General features: G+C 38.7%; 2 protein-coding genes across 7 annotated transcripts in view; one reads left to right on the top strand and one right to left on the bottom strand.

The window, feature by feature from the left end:
• The window catches only part of LOC128698570 (apolipoprotein D), a 53,817-nt gene extending 35,097 nt beyond the window's left edge, over nucleotides 1-18,720 (top strand). The window contains exons 5-9 of one of the 3 annotated variants that reach the window (XR_011394489.1): nucleotides 91-323; nucleotides 889-1,118; nucleotides 4,731-4,823; nucleotides 7,923-8,213; nucleotides 16,510-18,720. Coding sequence is in view for 2 of the 3 variants with exons in the window: in XM_070103812.1 (XP_069959913.1) it covers nucleotides 91-323; nucleotides 889-1,118; nucleotides 4,731-4,823; nucleotides 7,923-8,028 (662 nt within the window). In the remaining variant the exon portion in view is untranslated. Of the gene's footprint in view, nucleotides 1-90; nucleotides 324-888; nucleotides 1,119-4,730; nucleotides 4,824-7,922; nucleotides 9,197-16,509 lie in introns of those variants that run through there. The other 2 variants (XM_070103812.1, XM_070103813.1) reach the window with 2 other exon arrangements.
• Nucleotides 18,721-19,594: 874 nt separating this feature from the next.
• The window catches only part of LOC128698574 (ataxin-2 homolog), a 38,960-nt gene continuing 33,084 nt past the window's right edge, over nucleotides 19,595-25,470 (bottom strand). For 3 of the 4 annotated variants that reach the window (XM_053790871.2, XM_053790870.2, XM_070103811.1), the window contains exons 10-11: nucleotides 24,762-25,395; nucleotides 19,595-24,497 (exon numbers count right to left, since the gene is read on the bottom strand). In XM_053790871.2, coding sequence (XP_053646846.2) covers nucleotides 24,445-24,497; nucleotides 24,762-25,395 — 687 coding nt within the window. In that variant the 3' untranslated portion in view covers nucleotides 19,595-24,444. Of the gene's footprint in view, nucleotides 25,396-25,470 lie in introns of all 4 variants that reach the window. The other variant, XM_053790872.2, reaches the window with a different exon arrangement.

A 25,470-nucleotide genomic window follows, 5' to 3' on the forward strand; every position in this document is an offset into this window, starting at 1 on the left:
GCCTCGGACCTCCTTGGTATTGTCACTGCACCTCGGGCAAAATCACACTACAATATGTGCAAGCTGTTCAGAGTTATTTGGTGCTGACAGAGTCGATATGGCTGATGACTCGGGAGAAGAACCCATCGCCCCTGGTGTTGCAGAGAGCCTACGCTATCATGCATCACTTGGGTGTTGATATACGCAAGTTGGAGAGAGTCGACCAGACGTGTGGGGGCATAGATATCGGCTTCTCACCCTCCCCCTATGACTATGAGTCTGAGTACTACAACACCAACCCTCAGGAAATTGACAACAGGAGGACACACTACCCTCAACAGCAGGTAAGCTGCCTTGGGTAGTGACAAAAATTGTTCGTATGAAACCTTCCTGCTCAAGACCTTAGTCGAGAACTTGAGAGACGTACGTCTGACCTTTGCAATTCACCTTCATCTTCTGTTTATTTTTTCAGTTTTATCTCTGTAGATGTTCTCAATGTTCTAGAACAAGCTTTACAGTAATAAATTACAATAATATACTTTATTTTATTCTGCAGTTTACAAAATGTAGTTTAGATGTAATAAAATATTGCTAAACACAAAAGAAAGCCACCTGCATGCATGCGTATTTTGGGCAGTTCTGTAGTTCTATACTCTTTTTAAATAAATTTTATTATTAATAATAGTAGTAGTAATTATTATTATTATTTCACAGGACTAATTTTAAAGATTATTATACCTGGAGAGGGTTTTGGGGGTCATTGCCCCCACGGCCTGATCTGTGACCAGGCCTAATTGTGGATCAGGGCCTGATCAACCAGGCTGTTACTGTTATTACTTTAAAACTATAACATTTTACTATGTATTTGGTCATTTATATTTAGCATCTGTCGTCTCTGCATATTCTCAGGAATATTACCAGTCCGATGAATTCTACATGCCAGAGGAATACCAAGCAAACAGCCAGGCTCAGACCCAGTCACTGCAGTCAGCGCAGTCTGCTCAGTCTCTGCAGTCATCCCAGTCCAACCCACCAGCCCAGTTTGCCCAGGCTGCAGATTCTCCGTCAAACCATTTTGCTATATCCTACCCACCACAGTACACTGACAGTAATGTCCGCCGCAGAGCTCGACCTAACAGGTTTGTGTATGGTCCAGGTTAGGTAAGGTTTGTCAGGAAACAGGACAAGTGTTTCCTGACGCGATTCTTAAGCCATATGATGACCTGCAGCTGGGGCTTTTGGTCATCTGACTGAGGCCTTCCACTGGCTTACCCTTTCACCACTTTAAAAATTATGGTTATGATTATAACTACATGTATTAAGTAGATAGTCTATTTACTGCCAGCACTTATAAAGCTTACCCTGCTCACACTCCAGCAGCTTGTCAAGTCCCAAAAACCATTCATCTGCACTCCTATCTAACATGCCCACACACACCTGGTGTCTGTCCAAGCCCTTTATGAATAAAACCTCCTTTACCCCCTCCCTCCACCCTTAGAAAGACCCCTACCCCTCCTTCCCTCTACTACCGATTCACATACCCTACAAGTAATTCTGTTTTGCTCCATTCTCTCCAAATGATCAAACTACCTCAACAACCCCTCCTCAGTCCTCTGAACAATACTCCCAGCAATTCCTCCACACCTAATCTCCACTCTACAAACTCTCTACATAATATTTACACCACACATTGCCCTCAGACATGACATCTCTACTGCCTCCAGCTTCCATTCGCTACAACATTCACAACTCATTCCCCACACCCATATAAGAGTGTTGGCACAACTACGTATACTCCCATACATTCCCTTCTTCGTCTCCATTGATAACGTTCTTTGTCTCCAGATACCTCATCCACAGGTACCCATCCGCCGACAAATCCACTCCCAAATATCTAAACACATTCACTTCCTCCATATTCCCTCCTTCCAATCTGATAATAAGTTTCTGCATATTCTGCACTGTATTTATATCAGTAATAAATGAAGCCTTCCATATAATGGACTAATTAATGGGGGAGTGGGTGGTTGGTAATAACAATTGTAGTGGATAGAGAACAAATGGATTTGTCAGTTAAAAATAGGAGAGGAGAGTTATTAAATGGAGAGTTAGAGGTATTGGGAAGATGGAGGGAATATTTTGAGGAATTGTTAAATGTTGATGAAGATAGGGAAGCTGTGATTTCGTGTATAGGGCAAGGAGGAATAACATCTTGTAGGAGTGAGGAAGAGCCAGTTGTGAGTGTGGGGGAAGTTCGTGAGGCAGTAGGTAAAATGAAAGGGGGTAAGGCAGCCGGGATTGATGGGATAAAGATAGAAATGTTAAAAGCAGGTGGGGATATAGTTTTGGAGTGGTTGGTGCAATTATTTAATAAATGTATGGAAGAGGGTAAGGTACCTAGGGATTGGCAGAGAGCATGCATAGTTCCTTTGTATAAAGGCAAAGGGGATAAAAGAGAGTGCAAAAATTATAGGGGGATAAGTCTGTTGAGTATATCTGGTAAAGTGTATGGTAGAGTTATAATTGAAAGAATTAAGAGTAAGACGGAGAATAGGATAGCAGATGAACAAGGAGGCTTTAGGAAAGGTAGGGGGTGTGTGGACCAGGTGTTTACAGTGAAACATATAAGTGAACAGTATTTAGATAAGGCTAAAGAGGTCTTTGTGGCATTTATGGATTTGGAAAAGGCGTATGACAGGGTGGATAGGGGGGCAATGTGGCAGATGTTGCAAGTGTATGGTGTAGGAGATAGGTTACTGAAAGCAGTGAAGAGTTTTTACGAGGATAGTGAGGCTCAAGTTAGAGTATGTAGGAAAGAGGGAAATTTTTTCCCAGTAAAAGTAGGCCTTAGACAAGGATGTGTGATGTCACCGTGGTTGTTTAATATATTTATAGATGGGGTTGTAAGAGAAGTAAATGCGAGGGTCTTGGCAAGAGGCGTGGAGTTAAAAGATAAAGAATCACACACAAAGTGGGAGTTGTCACAGCTGCTCTTTGCTGATGACACTGTGCTCTTGGGAGATTCTGAAGAGAAGTTGCAGAGATTGGTGGATGAATTTGGTAGGGTGTGCAAAAGAAGAAAATTAAAGGTGAATACAAGAAAGAGTAAGGTTATGAGGATAACAAAAAGATTAGGTGATGAAAGATTGAATATCAGATTGGAGGGAGAGAGTATGGAGGAGGTGAACGTATTCAGATATTTGGGAGTGGACGTGTCAGCGGATGGGTCTATGAAAGATGAGGTGAATCATAGAATTGATGAGGGAAAAAGAGTGAGTGGTGCACTTAGGAGTATGTGGAGACAAAGAACTTTGTCCTTGGAGGCAAAGAGGGGAATGTATGAGAGTATAGTTTTACCAACGCTCTTATATGGGTGTGAAGTGTGGGTGATGAATGTTGCAGCGAGGAGAAGGCTGGAGGCAGTGGAGATGTCATGTCTGAGGGCAATGTGTGGTGTGAATATAATGCAGAGAATTCGTAGTTTGGAAGTTAGGAGGAGGTGCGGGATTACCAAAACTGTTGTCCACAGGGCTGAGGAAGGGTTGTTGAGGTGGTTCGGACATGTAGAGAGAATGGAGCGAAACAGAATGACTTCAAGAGTGTATCAGTCTGTAGTGGAAGGAAGGCGGGGTAGGGGTCGGCCTAGGAAAGGTTGGAGGGAGGGGGTAAAGGAGGTTTTGTGTGCGAGGGGCTTGGACTTCCAGCAGGCATGCGTGAGCGTGTTTGATAGGAGTGAATGGAGACAAATGGTTTTTAATACTTGACGTGCTGTTGGAGTGTGAGCAAAGTAACATTTATGAAGGGATTCAGGGAAACCGGCAGGCCGGACTTGAGTCCTGGAGATGGGAAGTACAGTGCCTGCACTCTGAAGGAGGGGTGTTAATGTTGCAGTTTAAAAACTCTAGTGTAAAGCACCCTTCTGGCAAGACAGTGATGGAGTGAATGATGGTGAAAGTTTTTCTTTTTCGGGCCACCCTGCCTTGGTGGGAATCGGCCAGTGTGATAATAATAAAATAAAGAGAAGAGATTGCTTTGCCCTGACAGTAACAACAATTGACAAATCTGTAACCAATGGAGTTTGTCTTTAGTTTTGAAATCAGTTGACCCAGCTGATTCTGTTATATGGAGGTCTGTTTTATAGAGGGGGGTTTACTTTTTTTTAGTTCACGACTTGCAATATTGTGATAAGATTGGCAACAAATTACAGAAAGGGTAGAGTTGAAACCCACTGCAGGAGAATTTTAGGATTCACCGGTCATGGGCTCCAATCCCACCCATTCAGTGATTTATATTTGGTTCCTTTACATATCTGTAAAGCAGAAAAATGGTTGTAATTATAACCATAGTTTTTAAGAAAGGTGGAGGGGTAAGCCAGTGGAAGGCCTCGGTCATATGACCGAAAGCTCCAGCTGCAGGTTATCATACGACTAAAACCCGCATTAGGAAACTCTTGTCCTGTTTCCTGACAGACCTTATCTAACCTAACCTAAATAATTGTCACTGTAGTATCAAGTTCCTTCACTACATATATTGTCACAGTATTTAGCATTTTCTCTATGTATCTATCACTGTAGTAAAGTATTAGTTATTTTTCTACATGTTTCTGTCACTGTAGAATAAGTATGCATTTATTTCCTTCATAGATCTGTCACTAGTACCTTACATAGCCTACTGTATTAGGCAAATATAAGTTGTACACATGGAGTAGTGTATTTCCTGGCAGGTATAATCTTGCTCTCTCTACTTTCCAGGTATAACTCTGCTATTTCTAGCTCTCCGTATGGCACTGAACCCCTCTCACCCTATACTGACAGTGACTCCGACTATTATGAAACTGATGACAGGTAATGTGAGTCCTGTCTCTCTCTCAGGCTACTGCTCCTTTAACATTCACCATTTTCAGTATTATTTTAGAATCTTGGCAATTTTTTTTCTGCTCTGACTCCTCACAGGTGATTGTTTCTATAAAACATGGTATGCAAGCCTCCATAGGCATACACTATCATATGTAATGTGCAATATTCAATTTGATATTCTAATACAGTACATAAGAATATTTAGTTTTTAAGTACAGTATTAGCAAGAGCCAACTGTATCTTTGATGCTATACAGTGGACCCCCGGTTAACGATATTTTTTCATTCCAGAAGTATGTTCAGGTGCCAGTACTGACCGAATTTGTTCCCATAAGGAATATTGTGAAGTAGATTAGTCCATTCCAGACCCCCAAACATACACGTACAAGCGCACTTACATAAATACACTTACATAATTGGTCGCATTGGGAGGTGATCGTTAAGCGGGGGTCCACTGTATACTTCTCTTTTTTATAACCAAGAATAAGTAAAGCATAGACCTTTAATATTCTCAGACTTGATTACAATATTGGTATTATATTAGTTGATACAGTTCGATAGCCTTGCCCACACTGTTGGTGGTATTCTAAAGGTTAAAGAGGCACGTTATGAGTTCAGGGACTAGGTCTCGGCATTCTGTTGGTTAAAATACAGTGGCATTGTATTAAGTTATGTACTATAGCTATAGTTTTGATGCTTAAATTTTTAATGCCATTGTACCTGGAGGACATTATTAAATAATTTTGCCATAGCCATTCCAGATGATCCACTTGTTTATCTGTAACTTTGTATCGTAACTTCACAGTGGATGACACTGAGCTGGAGAATTTTTCTTGATCTCCCTCAAGGGAGGTTCCTTGATGCCAGTGAGGAGGGGCTCTTGATCTAAAGAATTGGACCTATGCTCCCTTTCCTTAAATCAAGCTGGCGTATCTCCCATTTCTCCAGGTGCTCTTTGGCCTCTATAGGTTTGGTGCTTCCCGCATGAATGTAATACTAGTATTTCATTTCGAGATTGGCCGCACTTTTCATGATCTGTTTGGAAGAATGACCACTTGCGTGTTGGAGGTTGTGCTTCAGTGCTTAATATAGGGATTAAAGTAAATGCTTAATTGTACACATACTGAGATGTACACCCATCCAAGTTGCACTGTATATAAACTGCTATTCTAGTTGTACTTATGTACATAAAAAAATTAATCTTTAAAATGCAAATGAAGTGCAAGGCTTAGCTTAGGCTTGTCTGAGCAATTTAATGCTAGTAAAACTACTTCTTTCAATGGCACACTTTCTGGTGCTTGGAATATTAAGCTCTAATTGAATGTCAAGCACTGAGGAGATTTGGTAGAATTTACAAGGACTCTGAGGATTTTACACAGGGCTTCTTTCTGCATTGCATCAAGCACACCGAGTATTGTTTAAACACCAGAGCAAGTAGGAAAGTGGCAGTAAATCTAGTGTATGCAAGATGTCATCTTGACAGTTGTAATATTTGGCCCATATCAAGGATGGAACACTACCACATCCCTACATGCTCTCAGCCTTTTTATTGACAACAAAGTTTCGTTACAATAATTCTGTATGAGACCTGACAATAATTGTACACCGGTAACATTGGCATAATTTTATGTAAAGTCGCTTGTGGGTTTAGCTCTTCGTTATGATTTTAATATAAACAGTACTGTAGTACAAATGTGAGTATATACATTGAGGGGTGTGTGTAAAGGTAGAAAGTTGAAAGTGAACATAGAAAAGAGTAAGGTGATGAGGGTATCAAATGATTTAGATAAAGAAAAATTGGATATCAAATTGGGGAGGAGGAGTATGTAAGAAGTGAATGTTTTCAGATGTAGTACTTGGAAGTTGACGTGTCAGTGGATGGATTTATGAAGGATGAGGTTAATCATAGAATTGATGAGGGTAAAAAAGGTGAGTGGTGCGTTGAGAAATATGTGGAGGCAAAAAACGTTATCTATGGAGGCAAAGAAGGGAATGCATGAAAGTATAGTAGTACCAACACTCTATGGGTGTGAAGCTTGGGTTGTGAATGCAGCAGCGAGGAGGCGGTTGGAGGCAGTGGAGATGTTCTGTCTAAGGGCAATGTGTGGTGTAAATATTATGCAGAAAATTTGGAGTGTGAAAAGTAGGAGAAGGTGTTGAGTTAATAAAAGTATTAGTCAGAGGGCTGAAGAGGGTTTGTTGAGGTGGTTTGGTCATTTAGAGAGAATGGATCAAAGTAGAATGACATGGAGAGCATTTAAATCTGTAGGGGAAGGAAGGCAGGCAAGGTAGGGGTCATCCTCGAAAAGGTTGGAAGGAAGGGGTAAGGGAGGTTTTGTGAGCGAGGGGCTTGGACTTCCAGCAGGCGTGCGTGAGCATGTTCGATATGAGTGAATGGAGACGAATGGTATTTGGGACCTGACAATCTGTTGGAGTGTGAGCAGGGTAATATTTAGTGAAGGGATTCAGGGAAACCGGTTATTTTTATATAACTGGACTTGAGTCCTGGAAATGGGAAGTACAATGCCTGCACTCTAAAGGAGGGGTTCAGGATATTGACGGTTTGGAGGGATGTTGTGTATCTTTATACGTACATGTATATGCTTCTAAGCTGTTGTGTTCTGAGCACCTCTGCAAAAACAGTGATTATGTGTGAGTGTGGTGAAAGAGTTGAATGATGAAAGTATTTTCTTTTTGGGGATTTTCTATCTTTTTGGGTCACCCTGCCTCGGTGGGAGACGGCCGACTTGTTAAAAAAAAAAAAAAAAAAAAAAAAAAAAGGGGGTATTATCTCTTGGTTTATAGTACAGTGTATATACTGATCTCCATTTTAGGAATTAAAGTATTCATGATTGGTGGTTAACAGGTAATGTGTCAGCTTAATGACTTATGTAGTTAGGCCTTAAACCCACTTAACCCATCTGTAGAAATATGCTAAATTAAATTTAATACTGTAATATAGTTTCATTTTTAGATTTTCATTCAATTTTTTTTATAATACAGGTATTTTTTAGTTATATAAAGAATGAATTGTTGCATGTTATTGAATTTGAAATTAAAAGCATTCTTTTTTTTTTTTTTTTTGCAGGAAATCAGGCACAAAGCGGCAGTCAGTGCCCACTGACGAGAGGATCACTCTGGGTCAGTCACTTGCTACTCGCCTCTGGCATGTCTTGCACTCACATGTACGTTAGTGAATATTCTCACCCTCCAGTGATGATGCACTCTCCCATAGCTGCCAGGGATACCTACACACCTCATACCTTAAACCACTGCTATATTCTGCTGTAAAAACTCGCATGACAAAAGTTCTTCCCAGGTCATAATTGGCAGCCTTATTGATCACTGCTGAAAATAAGAATTCCTGATTGACTTCCAGGTAATGATTGATATAACCCTCAAATGAGTTTCTTTTTTCTTTATATTTGCACTTGTTCTTTTTCTGTCTCATAAACACGCTAAGATAACAGGGATATCTTGCTACTCCTACTTACACTTTGGTCACACTTCACAGACACGCACATGCATATATATATATACATACATCTAGGTTTTTCTCCTTTTTCTAAATAGCTCTTGTTCTTTTTTATTTCTTCTATTGTCCATGGGGAAGTGGAAAAGAATCTTTCCTCCGTAAGCCATGCGTGTCGTATGAGGCGACTAAAATGCCGGGAGCAATGGGCTAGTAACCCCTTCTCCTGTATACAATTACTAAAAAAGAGAAGAAGAAAAACTTTATAAAACTGGGTTGCTTAAATGTGCGTGGATGTAGTGCGGATGACAAGAAACAGATGATTGCTGATGTTATGAATGAAAAGAAGTTGGATGTCCTGGCCCTAAGCGAAACAAAGCTGAAGGGGGTAGGAGAGTTTCAGTGGGGGGAAATAAATGGGATTAAATCTGGAGTATCTGAGAGAGTTAGAGCAAAGGAAGGGGTAGCAGTAATGTTAAATGATCAGTTATGGAAGGAGAAAAGAGAATATGAATGTGTAAATTCAAGAATTATGTGGATTAAAGTAAAGGTTGGATGCGAGAAGTGGGTCATAATAAGCGTGTATGCACCTGGAGAAGAGAGGAATGCAGAGGAGAGAGAGAGATTTTGGGAGATGTTAAGTGAATGTATAGGAGCCTTTGAACCAAGTGAGAGAGTAATTGTGGTAGGGGACTTGAATGCTAAAGTAGGAGAAACTTTTAGAGAGGGTGTGGTAGGTAAGTTTGGGGTGCCAGGTGTAAATGATAATGGGAGCCCTTTGATTGAACTTTGTATAGAAAGGGGTTTAGTTATAGGTAATACATATTTTAAGAAAAAGAGGATAAATAAGTATACACGATATGATGTAGGGAGAAATGACAGTAGTTTGTTGGATTATGTATTGGTAGATAAAAGACTGTTGAGTAGACTTCAGGATGTACATGTTTATAGAGGGGCCACAGATATATCAGATCACTTTCTAGTTGTAGCTACACTGAGAGTAAAAGGTAGATGGGATACAAGGAGAATAGAAGCATCAGGGAAGAGAGAGGTGAAGGTTTATAAACTAAAAGAGGAGGCAGTTAGGGTAAGATATAAACAGCTATTGGAGGATAGATGGGCTAATGAGAGCATAGGCAATGGGGTCGAAGAGGTATGGGGTAGGTTTAAAAATGTAGTGTTAGAGTGTTCAGCAGAAGTTTGTGGTTACAGGAAAGTGGGTGCAGGAGGGAAGAGGAGCGATTGGTGGAATGATGATGTAAAGAGAGTAGTAAGGGAGAAAAAGTTAGCATATGAGAAGTTTTTACAAAGTAGAAGTGATGCAAGGAGGGAAGAGTATATGGAGAAAAAGAGAGAAGTTAAGAGAGTGGTGAAGCAATGTAAAAAGAGAGCAAATGAGAGAGTGGGTGAGATGTTATCAACAAATTTTGTTGAAAATAAGAAAAAGTTTTGGAGTGAGATTAACAAGTTAAGAAAGCCTAGAGAACAAATGGATTTGTCAGTTAAAAATAGGAGAGGAGCGTTATTAAATGGAGAGTTAGAGGTATTGGGAAGATGGAAGGAATATTTTGAGGAATTGTTAAATGTTGATGAAGATAGGGAAGCTGTGATTTCGTGTATAGGGCAAGGAGGAATAACATCTTGTAGGAGTGAGGAAGAGCCAGTTGTGAGTGTGGGGGAAGTTCGTGAGGCAGTAGGTAAAATGAAAGGGGGTAAGGCAGCCGGGATTGATGGGATAAAGATAGAAATGTTAAAAGCAGGTGGGGATATAGTTTTGGAGTGGTTGGTGCAATTATTTAATAAATGTATGGAAGAGGGTAAGGTACCTAGGGATTGGCAGAGAGCATGCATAGTTCCTTTGTATAAAGGCAAAGGGGATAAAAGAGAGTGCAAAAATTATAGGGGGATAAGTCTGTTGAGTGTACCTGGTAAAGTGTATGGTAGAGTTATAATTGAAAGAATTAAGAGTAAGACGGAGAATAGGATAGCAGATGAACAAGGAGGCTTTAGGAAAGGTAGGGGGTGTGTGGACCAGGTGTTTACAGTGAAACATATAAGTGAACAGTATTTAGATAAGGCTAAAGAGGTCTTTGTGGCATTTATGGATTTGGAAAAGGCGTATGACAGGGTGGATAGGGGGGCAATGTGGCAGATGTTGCAAGTGTATGGTGTAGGAGGTAGGTTACTGAAAGCAGTGAAGAGTTTTTACGAGGATAGTGAGGCTCAAGTTAGAGTATGTAGGAAAGAGGGAAATTTTTTCCCAGTAAAAGTAGGCCTTAGACAAGGATGTGTGATGTCACCGTGGTTGTTTAATATATTTATAGATGGGGTTGTAAGAGAAGTAAATGCGAGGGTCTTGGCAAGAGGCGTGGAGTTAAAAGATAAAGAATCACACACAAAGTGGGAGTTGTCACAGCTGCTCTTTGCTGATGACACTGTGCTCTTGGGAGATTCTGAAGAGAAGTTGCAGAGATTGGTGGATGAATTTGGTAGGGTGTGCAAAAGAAGAAAATTAAAGGTGAATACAGGAAAGAGTAAGGTTATGAGGATAACAAAAAGATTAGGTGATGAAAGATTGAATATCAGATTGGAGGGAGAGAGTATGGAGGAGGTGAACGTATTCAGATATTTGGGAGTGGACGTGTCAGCGGATGGGTCTATGAAAGATGAGGTGAATCATAGAATTGATGAGGGAAAAAGAATGAGTGGTGCACTTAGGAGTCTGTGGAGACAAAGAACTTTGTCCTTGGAGGCAAAGAGGGGAATGTATGAGAGTATAGTTTTACCAACGCTCTTATATGGGTGTGAAGCGTGGGTGATGAATGTTGCAGCGAGGAGAAGGCTGGAGGCAGTGGAGATGTCATGTCTGAGGGCAATGTGTGGTGTGAATATAATGCATAGAATTCGTAGTTTGGAAGTTAGGAGGAGGTGCGGGATTACCAAAACTGTTGTCCAGAGGGCTGAGGAAGGGTTGTTGAGGTGGTTCGGACATGTAGAGAGAATGGAGCGAAACAGAATGACTTCAAGAGTGTATCAGTCTGTAGTGGAAGGAAGGCGGGGTAGGGGTCGGCCTAGGAAGGGTTGGAGGGAGGGGGTAAAGGAGGTTTTGTGTGCGAGGGGCTTGGACTTCCAGCAGGCATGCGTGAGCGTGTTTGATAGGAGTGAATGGAGACAAATGGTTTTTAATACTTGACGTGCTGTTGGAGTGTGAGCAAAGTAACATTTATGAAGGGATTCAGGGAAACCGGCAGGCCGGACTTGAGTCCTGGAGATGGGAAGTACAGTGCCTGCACTCTGAAGGAGGGGTGTTAATGTTGCAGTTTAAAAACTGTAGTGTAAAGCACCCTTCTGGCAAGACAGTGATGGAGTGAATGATGGTGAAAGTTTTTCTTTTTCGGGCCACCCTGCCTTGGTGGGAATCGGCCGGTGTGATAATAAAAAAATAATTGTTCCACCTCATTAAGCCAGCAGCAAAACAATCTATAATTTATAAATTATGAAATGAAATGGATATCGATTACATACAGAACATGAATTCATGCGCACGTGCACACGCATATGTATGTATGTGTGTGTATGTATATGTATGTATATGTATGTATGTATATATATATATATATATATATATATATATATATATATATATATATATATATATATATATATATATATATATATGGTATATATATATATATATATATGGTATATACAGTATTACTAAATTTAAAAGGCGAAACTTTCTTTTCCTTTTGGGCCACCTCACCTCGGTGGGATATGGCTGGTGTGTTGAAAGAAAGACATATATTATTATTATTATTATTAAGAAAGCCTAGGGAGCAAATGGATTTGTCAGTTAAAAACAGAGTAGGGGAGTTAGTAGATGGTGAGCTGGAAGTATTAGGTAGATGGCGGGAATATTTTGAACTTTTAAATGTCGATGAAGAAAGGGAGGCGGTAATTTCATGAACTGGTCAGAGAAGTATAACATCTTTTAGGAGTGAAGAAGAGCAGGATGTGAGTGTGGGGGAGGTGCGTGAGGTATTTCGTAGAATGAAAGGGGGTAAAGCAGCTGGAACTGACTGGATCATGACAGAAATCTTAAAAGCAGGGGGGGATATAGTATTGGAGTGGTTGGTATTTTTGTTTAATAAATGTATGAAAGAGGGAAAGGTACCTAGGGATTGGCAGAGAGCTTGTATGGTTCCTTTATACAAAGGAAAGGGGGACAAAAGAGATTGTAAAAATTATAGGGGAATAAGTTTACTGAGTATACCAGGAAAAGTGTACGGTAAGGCTATTATTGAAAGAATTAGAGGTAAGACAGAGAGTAGGATTGCGGATGAGCAAGGAGGCTTTAGAGTGGGTAGGGGATGTGTAGATCAAGTGTTTACATTGAAGCATATATGTGAACAGTATTTAGATAAAGGTAGGGAAGTTTTTATTGCATTTATGAATTTAGAATAGGCATATGATAGAGTGGATAGGGGAGCAATGTGGCAGATGTTGCAAGTACAGTGGACCCCCGCATAACGATCACCTCCGAATGCGACCAATTATGTAAGTGTATTTATGTAAGTGCGTTTGTACGTGTATGTTTGGGGGTCTGAAATGGACTGATCTACTTCACAATATTCCTTATGGGAACAAATTCGGTCAGTACTGGCACCTGAACATACTTCTAGAGTGAAAAAATATCGTTAACTGGGGGTCCACTGTATATGGAATAGGTAGTAAGGTACTAAATGCTGTAAAGAGTTTTTGAGGATAATGAGGCTCAGATTAGGGTGTGTAGAAGAGAGGGGGACTACTTCCCAGTAAAAGTAGGTCTTAGATAGGGATGTGTAATGTCACCATGGTTGTTTAATATATTTATAGATGAGGTTGTAAAAGTAAATGCTAGGGTGTTGGGAAGAGGGGTGGGATTAAATTATGGGGAATCAAATACAAAATGGGAGTTGACAGTTACTTTTTGCTGATAATGTGCTTGTGGGAGATTGTAAAGAAGTGGCAAAGATTTGTGAACAAATTGGGAGGGTGTGTAAAGGTAGAAAGTTGAGAGTGAACATAGAAAAGAGTAAGGTGATGAGGGTATCAAATGATTTAGATAAAGAAAAATTGGATATCACATTGGATAGAGTATGGAAGAGGTGAATGTTTTCAGATATTTGGGAGTCGACTTGTGAGCAGATGGGTGTATGAAGGATGAGGTTAACCATAGAATTGATGAAGGAAAAAAGGTGAGTGGTGCATCGAGGTATATGTGGAGACAAAAAATGTTATCTATGGAGGCAAAGAAGGGAATGTATGAAAGTATAGTGGTAGCAACACTCTTATATGGGTGTGAAGCTTGGGTTGTAAATTCTGCATCAAGGAGGCGGTTGGATGCAGTATTGATGTCCTGTCTAAGGGCAGTGCGTGGTGTAAATATTATGCAGAAAATTTGGAGTGTGGAAATTAGGAGGTGTAGAGTTAAAAGTATTAGAGGGTTGAAGAGGGGTTGTTGAAGTGGTTTGGTCATTTAGAGAGAATGGAACAAAGAATGACATGGAGAGCGTATAAATCTGTAGGGGAAGAAAGGTGGGGTAGGGGTTGTCCTCGAAAAGGTTGGAGGGAGGGGGTAAAGGAAGTTTTTGTGGGTGAGGGGCTTGGACTTCCAGCAAGCATGCGTGATCGTGTTAGGAGTGATTGAAGACAAATAGTTTTTGGGACCTGACGAGCTGTTGGAGTGTGAGCAGGGTAATATTTAGTGAAGGGATTCACTAGACTGATTACGAGTGAGGTGAAAGTGTTGAATGATGAAAGTATTTTCTTTGTGGGGCTTTTCTTTCTTTTTTTGGGTCACCCTGTCTTGGTGGGAGACAGCTGACTTGTTGAAAAAAAATATGTATAGTACATACATGTATATATAACGGAGTTCCGTTCCTAAATGTCGGTAAACAAATTCATCACTAAGTGAGGAGCATACTATAGTGGTAGTGGGTTTGTGTCAACCATCTTTAATATTGTTTTAATGTCACCTTTGCACCATTTATAACATTGGTATATTTTTAAATGTTTATACAGTAGTGTTCTGTATATTGTAATAAATAGAAGAAATCAGCTCTAAAATACATTATTTAGGTATGCATACTGGTCAGAGCCCCCATTGTAAATCTGAATCATCGGTAAACAAGTACGTAAAGTAAAAGGACACAAGTACGTTGCTTAGGAGAGGCTGTATGTATGTATGTGTGTGTGTGTGTGTGTATATATATATATATATATATTTTTTTTTTTCAACAAGTCGGCCGTCTCCCACCGAGGCAGGGTGACCCAAAAAAGAAAGAAAATCCCCAAAAAGAAAATACTTTCATCATTCAACACTTTCACCACACTCGCACATTATCACTGTTTTTGCAGAGGTGCTCAGAATACAACAGTTTAGAAGCATACACATATAAAGATACACAACATATCCCTCCAAACTGCCAATATCCCAAACCCCTCCTTTAAAGTGTAGGCATTGTACTTACCATTTCCAGGACTCAAGTCCGACTATATGAAAATAACCGGTTTCCCTGAATCCCTTCACTAAATATTACCCTGCTCACACTCCAACAGATCGTCATGTCCCAAGTACCATTCACTCCTATCTAACACGCTCACACACGCTTGCTGGAAGTCCAAGCCCCTTGCCCACAAAACCTCCTTTACCCCCTCTCTCCATCCCTTTCGAGGACGACCCCTACCCCGTCTTCCTTCCTCTATAGATTTATATGCTTTCCATGTCATTCTACTTTGATCCATTCTCTCTAAATGACCAAACCACCTCAACAACCCCTCTTCTGCCCTCTGACTAATACTTTTATTAACTCCACACCTTTTCCTAATTTCCACACTCCGAATTTTCTGCATAATATTTACATCACACATTGCCCTTAAACAGGACATCTCCACTGCCTCCAACCGTCTCCTCGCTGCTGCATTTACCACCCAAGCTTCACACCCATATAAGTGTGTTGGTACTACTATACTTTCATACATTCCCTTCTTTGCCTCCATAGATAACGTTTTTTGACTCCACATATACCTCAACGCACCACTCACCTTTTTTCCCTCATCAATTCTATGATTAACCTCATCCTTCATAAATCCATCCGCCGACACGTCAACTCCCAAGTATCTGAAAACATTCACTTCTTCCATACTCCTCCCGAATTTGATATCCAATTTTTCTTTATCTAAATCATTTGACACCCTCATCACCTTACTCTTTTGTATGTTCACTTTCAACTTTCTACCTTTACACACATTCCCAAACTCATCCACTAACCTTTGCAATTTTTCTTTAGAATCTCCCATAAGCACAGCATCAGCAAAAAGTAACTGTGTCAATTTCCATTTTGAATTTGATTCCCCAAAATTTAATCCCACCCCTCTCCTGAACACCCTAGCATTTACTTCCTTTACAACCCCATCTATAAATATATTGACCATGGTGACATTACACATCCCTGTCTAAGACCTACTTTTACTGGGAAGTAGTCTCCCTCTCTTCTACACACCCTAACCTGAGCCTCACTATCCTCATAAAAACTCTTTACAGCATTTAATAACTTATCACCTATTCCATATACTTGCAACATCTGCCACATTGCTCCTCTATCCACTCTATCATATGCCTTTTCTAAATCCATAAATGTAATAAAAACTTCCCTACCTTTATCTAAATACTGTTCACATATATGCTTCAATGTAAACACTTGATCTACACATCCCCTACCCACTCTGAAACCTCCTTGCTCATCCGCAATCCTACATTCTGTCTTGCCTCTAATTCTTTCAATTATAACCTTACAGTACACTTTTCCTGGTATACTCAGTAAACTTATTCCTCTATAATTTTTAAAGTCTCTTTTGTCCCCTTTCCCTTTATATAAAGGGACTATACATGCTCTCTGCCAATCCCTAGGTACCTTCCCCTCTTTCATTCATTTATTAAACAAAAGTACCAACCACTCCAACACTATATCCCCCCTTGCTTTTAACATTTCTGTCATGATCCCATCAGTTCCAGCTGCTTTATATATATATATATATATATATATATATATATATATGTCGTGCCAAATAGGTAAAAGTGGTCATCAAGAACTGGTTTAAAATTGTCCTTTCTAAAATTTTCTCTTATACATTAAAGATATTTTTTTTATTTTTCTTTAAGACATCAGCTGTTTCCTACCGAGGTAGGGTGACCCAAAAAGAAAAAAAGACTCATCATTCAACACTTTCACCGTCACTCACATATAATCAGTCTTTGCAGAGGCACTCAGATGTGACAGCTTAGACGTTCCTCCAAACTGCCAATATCCCAAACCCCTCCTTTAACCCTTAAACTGTCCAAACGTAGATCTACGTTTTTTCAACATTTGAAAGTATGTAAAAATATGTAGATGATCTTTTTGTTTTTTTTTACATTTGAAAATATGTAAAAAAAACGTAGATCTACTTTTGGAGCACTACGCATGTGAATAGATCTGTTTGGACAGTTTAAGGGTTAAAGTGCAGGCATTGTACTTCCCATTTCCAGAACTCAAGTCCGTCTAACTGGTTTCCCTGAATCCCTTCACAAAATATTACCCTGCTCACACTCCAACAGTTCGTCGGGTCCCAAAAATCATCAGTCTCCATTCACTCCTAACATGCTTACCTAACCTTATAACAAGCACAATTTAATTTAGCCTAATCCAACTAAATATATTTTATATAAGTTTACAATAATTTAATAAACATATATTTCATTATTTTTTTGTTAGGTTCAGAATGATTTTTGTGAAATTATTGTACACACAAATTTTTGCTTGCTTTCTTCAGCAAGAAGAGCATTGCTATTGCAAGTTTTACCTATTTGGCATGACATATGTCTTTAGATGCTAACAAATTCAGCAAATTGACTAGGGATTAGCTCTCGCTTGAAAGAATTGGAGGGAAAGTGGGTGCCCCAAGTCATTATTGAATGAGTCGCTAGACCTTGTTTTGAAAGACAAGGTCCTCCTATTGTAATTTTTTTTTTTTTTGGTGCTATCTTTTGCACATGGGTATATGTACAGTGAGTATACTGCATCAGGGGTAGAAGGTAATCAGGTTTGATTTAAAGGGAAGGATTACTTAAGTTCTTTTGATGAGCCTTTATTGGCATCAGGGGTATCCTGGGTGTCGAGTACAAATTTTTGAGATAGCTTGACTATAACCTCTATGGGTTTAGCACTCCTCCTCACCCCTGTAGCTAGTAATTGTTGTACTTATATTTGTGGGTAAGCACTAAACCTATAGGGATCATACAGTACCTGGGGAATGAAACCACCTTTGGATTAAACCAGATTTTAAGATCACTCAGTGCTTGGATTGACAGCGTTTCCCAAAAATTTAAAGCAAACTGCCCTTTACAGGATTTTGCATTGTCTTCCATGTTCATTATCTATGGTGCCAGATATGTTGATTGTTAATTTTAGTATTAATGGTATCCTGCTCAAGATTCCTTGATGCTTGCAAGGAGCTTGAGCCAAGGATTTGGACCTGCCCTTCCTGTGGCTTGAGCCCCAAGTGCCTCCAATACCCACAGGCTGTGTGTGACTCCTGAGAGTTTAATGCTAACCCATGAACAGTGCCACTACATGAAGTGCTAAATCAGTAATCATATACAGCACTTGTGGAGTGGGAGACAGTGAGGTGTGGTCCAAGAAGATCAAAAGCCCTTCACTATTATTATTATTATAATCAAGGGGGAAGTGCTAAACCCGGAGGATTATACAGCGCCTGGGGGGGGGGGATGTGGAAGGCATTCAGGCTTAATTTGGGGAACTGGAGCACAGATTCAATTCCCTAAATCAAAGCCCTTCACTAGCATAGATTATAATAATCATAACTAAGAGCTAAACACACAAATTCACTAACATTGTGGTGTTTATGGGAAGCATCTAACCCATAGCTGGGTTTAGAAGTCTGATTACTGCTACTAAACCTGACTAGTGCTTAATTTGATATTACTGAACCCATAAGGGTTTTACAAAGCTCCTAGGAGTGTGGAAGCCAATCAGGTTTAATTCAAGAGACCACTTACATTCATAGGGGAGTACTAAACCATAGAGGTCATATGTCATAATATACCCCCCCCCACCAGCCTCAAGGAACATTTAAGGAGTCTATGCAAGGGAATGAAATCATAAGCACTAAACCTGAAAGGGAAGGAAATAGGATAGGTCCACTTATTTGTATCAGTAAATAATAGAAAATGTAGTGGCTGGACCACTTGCTTAGTAATACAATAAAACTTAGGACTTGTGTAGGTGCTAAACCTATATGTATGTATGTTTAAGGTATGTTGTATTTTCATATACAAAAATAAAATTGCCTGTTATGGGTGTGTTTATTATACATGTAATTATTGAGAAGTGTTAACCCTGTACAGTCCTATAGTTTCTGGAGCCAATAAGGTTTACTCCAAGGATAGGGAGACTAGCTCTAATAAATCATGACTCATGAAATCGTAATGACACGATTGCAAACAAACCATACCACTGAAGCACTTCACCAGTATCAAGGAACTCTTCATAGAAAAGTTGACCCAACACTGCTTTTGTTTACTATTATAATGAAATGCCATTATAGTGCTAAACATACAAAAGGCACAGAGCATTAACAAAGCACCAAACCCTTGAGGGTCATACAACACTTACTCTCTTGAAAACCATTTGTTAGCTTAATTACATTCATGAAAAGTGCTGAATTCAAATTATAATCAAAATTAACTATTATAATAAAAAAGAAGCACTAAACCACAAGGGCAATCAAAACTAAGCACTAAACCCAAGAGGGTCTGCTAAACTCAGATCAAACTACCTAGGAATACAAGGGAATTAACTGGATCCAATATCATCAAAAAGAAGCGCTAAGCCACAAGAGCTACTTGATCCAATAAAATCAAATTGAGCACTAAACCCAAAAAGGGTAATCTGATCAAAGAAAGAGGGCAGTTACAGTTCCATGGATTAAAAAAAAAAAACTAAATCCACTAGGGTCCATGGATTAAGAGCCTTTCACCTGCATTATTACAATCAAAACCAGTGGCAGACTTACGTTTTTCGGGTCCCTTTGCAACTCCTCATACATTAGACCCAGATTTTAAGCACTGTGGGGTCTTATACACTTCTGGGGCCCCTCCAGGATTAGGGGCCCCAACGCATAAGTTTCGTTAGTTTCATAGTGAAGGGAATTTAATGAAAACAAGTTGTTATGGTAAAGAAACACCATCATCTTTCATCTTTATTTTTAGCATTTTAGCTGAGAGTTTCCAGCTGCTATACATGGGGAGTTTAACGTTTTATTTTCAATTTAAAAATTTTCAGTACTGGGCATCAAATCTTTTTACTGTCACTGCCAACATTCTGTTTTCAATTTCATGAAGAGTGGCATTCGATGAACCCTTATATTTTCTTTAAAAATCACTATTTTACCAATTTACCATATTTGTTATTCAAAGGCTTTTATTTTATATATATATATATATATATATATATATATATATATATATATATATATATATATATATATATATATATTTATTATATATATGTCGTGCCAAATAGATAAAAACTGGTCAATTACAAAGAACTTGTTTAAAATCAAGTCCTTTCTAAGATTTTCTTATACATTTAAAGATATATTTTTTTCATTTATGTTAATGTAAAAATTAATAATTTTGTGCCAAAAGAACCTTAGAAAACTTACTTGACATTATTATTATAATCAAAAAGTGCTAAACCACAACCACTTTGACCTTATTAAGACAATTGCAATTTAGCCTAATCCAACTATATTTTAGATAAGTTAAGTTAACAATAATTTAATAAAAAACAAACAATGAAATATATTTTTTTTAGGTTCAGAATGATTTTTGAGAAATTATTGCATACACAAATTTTCACTTGCCTTGTCCAGCAAGAAGAGTGTTGCTATTTAAGCCAAAATCGCAAGTTTTATCTATTCGGCATGACAATACATATACATATATGCAAAACAACCACTGTGGAAAAAAAGAAAAATACCAAGCGCTTTCATGACTTCTCACATTGATAATGCAAGAAGTCACGAAAGCACTTGAAATTTTGCTTTTCTTTCACAATGGTCGTTTTGAAAATTGATATCACCGGTTTACTGTGATTTTATTGCATAATATATATACATATATAAAACTGAGTGTGCCGAATAAACCAAACCAGTGTTTTCTGCCAAACGAGCAGACAAAAACAAATTATGCCATTCTCCAAAAATCAATCGGAACATAATACGTATATATATATATCATTGACTAAGTAATATTAAATGTATGTCATCTGACCTATGACATATTTAGTAGAATTTTGCTAAATAAATTTACATTAGGTTAGGCAAGGTGTCAAAGTTACGTTTGGCTCAATTTTTTTTTTTTATATCACTTGCAATGAAAAATATATTTATGATTCAGGGGGAAGAAAATTTGAAATGTTTAATATTTAAGGGGGTTAGGCCTAATTGACCAGTTCAGCTTATTAGGAACGATATAGATATAATATATATATATATATATATATATATATATATATATATATATATATATATATATATATATATATATATATATATATATATATATATATATATATAAATTTTAATATATAATTATTTTAGTGATTTTTATATTTTCAAGAGACTAAATTTATCTTTTTAAACAAGTTTGTACAAGATGATCCTGCATCATTATTCCCCTGCTAGAAAGATCAGAGAGGCCTATTCAGTAAGCTACCAATAATTCAGTCAATAAATAACTCTTGGTATCATTCACTACACCACACTGCCTCAATCTTAAGACAAAGCAGTATCTTTCTTATTTTATTCAACAGTGGAGAGAAAATTCAAGAGAGCTAATTAAATAAAGAGTTGGGTAGACCAAGAAGATAGTTAACCTGTCACAAGCAACATTTTTGTAAATGCAGTTGGGAATGGGCAAGATGTGGTAGGCAGGCAAAGTAATAAAGTCTGGGCATGAAGGAGGATAGTCATGTATCCTATCTTCCAGGGTAAAGTAACAAACATTATGAACAACATAATGGAAAAAAAAAAAAAATGCTTTAAGCCTGTTGTGTAGGAATACCCTTGATAATCTGTATAGGTTTTTACAACAAAAATGGGACAGGTATAACAATTGTCTAGAATGAAACTAGAGGACAAGTTTAGAAAATACAATGCTGAGGTAAATCACCGAACGTTAAGACTGGTGTGTACAGTTTCAAAGTAGTCTAAAAGCTATTCGACTTCCATATTCCCTGCATGACTATTTACTGCAATCTGTCAAATTATTTTACAGCTCTAAGTGACTGAATAATTCATTATACAGTATACTGGAACTAGCACATGGTAACATTAAATATCTAAAAGGTTGAGCCAATATAAGAATTAGAATTAAAACACCCTGTCAACTCGTAATGGAGTGGATCAAGCAAGAAATCTCAAAACCTTTTAATCGCTCTATGGCTGATTTACAAAAAAAACCATGCGACATTCATCCTTAGAGCGACCTAAGGTCCAAGGCCCTTGACGATCCCAGCCAAATGTGTTGGTAATTCACCTCACCATGGATAAATTAGGGTTACAAAGTGATAGCAAGAATGATTTTTGAAGAGAATGCTTCTTATAACAGGGGAACAGTGAACTAGTCTCATACATTGTCTTTCATACATGCTGCAGTACAAAGCACTGAACATTCACACTGCACACATAAATAACTCTTAATATTCTCTCTCCCTCAAGCACAAATTGTATTGCAAGGGATTTATACATTGGGCCAAATGCATTTCTATCAACCGTACTTTTTTCATTAACATGAGAAATAAAAAATTGTTACATTAATATATTTTGATCTAAAAGTTTTGCTAAGTGATCGATCCTGAAACATATGTAACAAAACCAATCCTTGTATAAGAAAATATAAAAATCGTAAACAAGTTAACACTCACGTTTGCATATTAACCCTTTGCATCACTAGCATAGCTGTCGTAAAAAGACTCAAATGTTCCCTGCACTTTCCAAACACCTTTTCAGCATTTTTGCCAAATATAGCCACACTATTCTATATGGTTTCCACAGGTAATCTTCATCCTCAGCTAGGAAAAGATTTCAAGACGCCGCAGCTTCATATTTTAACACTCACCTCATGTTTTCTACATTTATTTTTAGCCGAAGAAGGCAACAGCATTTAGTTCTCATGTATGTAATGCTGAAACTTTAGATATTCATGGATGACGATGAGGTGGAATAGCTTTATACAAAAAATGTTTTCATGTAATGCATCAACAAATTGTAACAATAGAATTTATTTTTCACCTATGCACTTAATACAAAAGAAATATACACATGATGGTTGCAACTGAGAGACTAGTGAAGGTCCTCTTTGTTTTGTTTAGAAAATAAACCCAGGTCATTTTTATGCAATGAAAGCTTTACGTACGTATGACTTCAAAACTTGAGCCTAATAGAGCTCAGAGGCCTACACTTGTTGGTTATTTACTTTACAAAAGTTTTCCCCAGTTTCCACAAGAAAAAAAAAATAAAGGACAGCATGTCAAGAAATACAAGAAGGGATGTTAGCTCAAAGGCTTTAGAGAAAGTTTCTAAAAAATCTTCAAGTTTTCGACCTGTTACAGAAAATTGCAGCAGAGTCACCATTTAACAATAAGGGATCTTAACCTTTGATGAACAAGGCCTACGAGGTTATTAGCAGTTTTTAGTTGTATAGAAGTGTAACTTCCACTCCAAGCTAAAACCCCACATCAGAATACACAAACTTTCATTTAAAGAGATTAAGATGTTTCTAGTTGTCACACTTCACCCCCAGTTCAGATAGTGTATCGCTTTCTGTTTTTTGGGATTAGAAGAGGAGTAAATGTTAGAGTAAATCTGTGTGTTTAATTACCTATTTGCGTATGTATGTGTGCATGCATGCATACATGCATGCAAGTGCGTGCGTGTGCATGTGTGCCTGTGTGTGTGCGTGTGCACATGCACGCATATACTCACCTACAAGTGTGTATGAGTTCATGCAAATGTACATGTACTGGTAACAGAACAGGGAGGGGATTTATATATATATATATATGCCTTGAAATGTTTAGCAGGTCTGTACAAACCATATGTGGCAAGGAGCCTTCTGTATTAAGCTGCAGTATGGCTCAACAAGTCACATCCTATATTGTTTTTAATGAGGCTTACTATAAGACATAAGGCAAATCACATTTCAATAAGTTTTCTGTTAGGCTAGCTGTCTGACAGGCCCCGCAACGATTTTTGTCTCTCATAGAATATTGCCTCTCAAATGAATGCAATGCATACATACAAGGTTATAAAAATTTACTAACGAAACCACCAGGGTTTACAGAGATATTTAGTTTTCACACCGCCCAGGTCTCCAGCCGCCCTACCTGACACTTGGCACCAATGTCAACGCCATTTGTATGTTACCCTGCCAAAAGATCCTATATAAACTTCTACACCACAGTCTTTACAAGACCATTCAGAGAAATCTAGGTCTCATAGTAAAGCTTCCTCCTCTCTCTCTCTCTCTCTCTCTCTCTACAATAAATATCAATTACCATGCCTAACAGTACCTCAGTTGTGTAATTTCATTAATGGAGCTTATAGTTACTGCAGTGACCCACTAATCACACTAAAGATTAAAACTCTTGCAATACTATAGAATGCATTGGTTTGAGAAAAACTAAGGGAGTATACCCGTAATATAACCCCTTGCATAAGTTCCCCCTTATATTTTCATTTATATTGTATACATATATATATTATATATATATATATTATATATACATGTATATATATATTTATCAAAATTGCTCCAGTTTCAAATGCTCCATACACCACTGACATACCAACTACAAACAAGATCAATATATTAACTGAGCTACACTAAATACATCTCTCAACACGACAACGGCAACAAACACCCCAATATCCCTGCACGTATTGTCCCACCCTGTATGGAGACCAGACACTTGGGCAGACACGACTGAAGGCTGGGGAATAAGTGTGGATTTGCTCCTACTAAGCCCAGGCTTCATTGGCTGTGATGGATGAGGGGCATGTGGTAGCCATGGCTGCCGGGTGTACCTGTGGGCACAAACACCGTTTTCAGCTCATGTGCATCATCTCGCTTCACAATGCCAAATATGCCAAGGTTCAGATATGCGACCCAAATTCACAGAAATCCTACAATAAATTTTAGGAATTTATACAGATCAGTAGCAATCATACTATTTTTTTTTTACAAATAGAAAGCAATATTCACTGAGGAACCACCTCATTATTGTTGATAAACCTTTTTTTATCTAAACAATGCAGCACCTCAGTGTGTGAACCGTGCGTGGTGCTTACTTTGGAAGTATTGAATATGAGGACCAGACGGTATGTGCTGCACAGTGGCTGACGACGTAGGAGTGTAGCCCGCCATGGAGGAGGGAATGTGTGCTGTGGCTGAATGTGGAGGTGGACCTGAGTGGTGCATCATATGTGGAGGAAGTACCACAAATTGAGTGGCCATCTGCTGGCCCGGTCCTCCATGATGGCCACCTGCAGCCGATCCTGCACCTTGACCAGGCCCCGGATATTGTGGGGCATGAGGTGACTGAGCTGTGTGAGGAGAATGTTGAGGCAAGTGCTGAGGCAAGGATGGCTGTCCTCCCATATGGGAATATATGAGGGGCTGTGGAGGAGTGGGTCCTGGAGTTGATGGTGGATTGGGCATATTTGGAGGTCCACTTCCACCACCTGGATTCTGTGGGGTGGGTGGCTGGGTGGGCTGAGGAACTGGGCCAGGCGTATGCGCTGGGTGTGGCTGATGGGGCGGTAAGTTAGCCTGAGCCATATACATCGTTTGATGACCGTGTTGCTGTGACTGCTGCTGTGAATCTGGATTCTGATGACATAAACCCATAGATGTCGGAACCATAGCAGTCACCATTGGCATGCCATGTGGAAATCGTAACATCATGGGCACACTGGGGTATTGCTGGAAAGTAATTTAAAACTCAAAATTAATAATAATAATTAATGTAATATAGACTAACATCAGCTTGTATGCAAA

Source organism: Cherax quadricarinatus, chromosome 88 (assembly GCF_038502225.1).
Source record: "Cherax quadricarinatus isolate ZL_2023a chromosome 88, ASM3850222v1, whole genome shotgun sequence".
NCBI lineage: Eukaryota > Metazoa > Arthropoda > Malacostraca > Decapoda > Parastacidae > Cherax > Cherax quadricarinatus.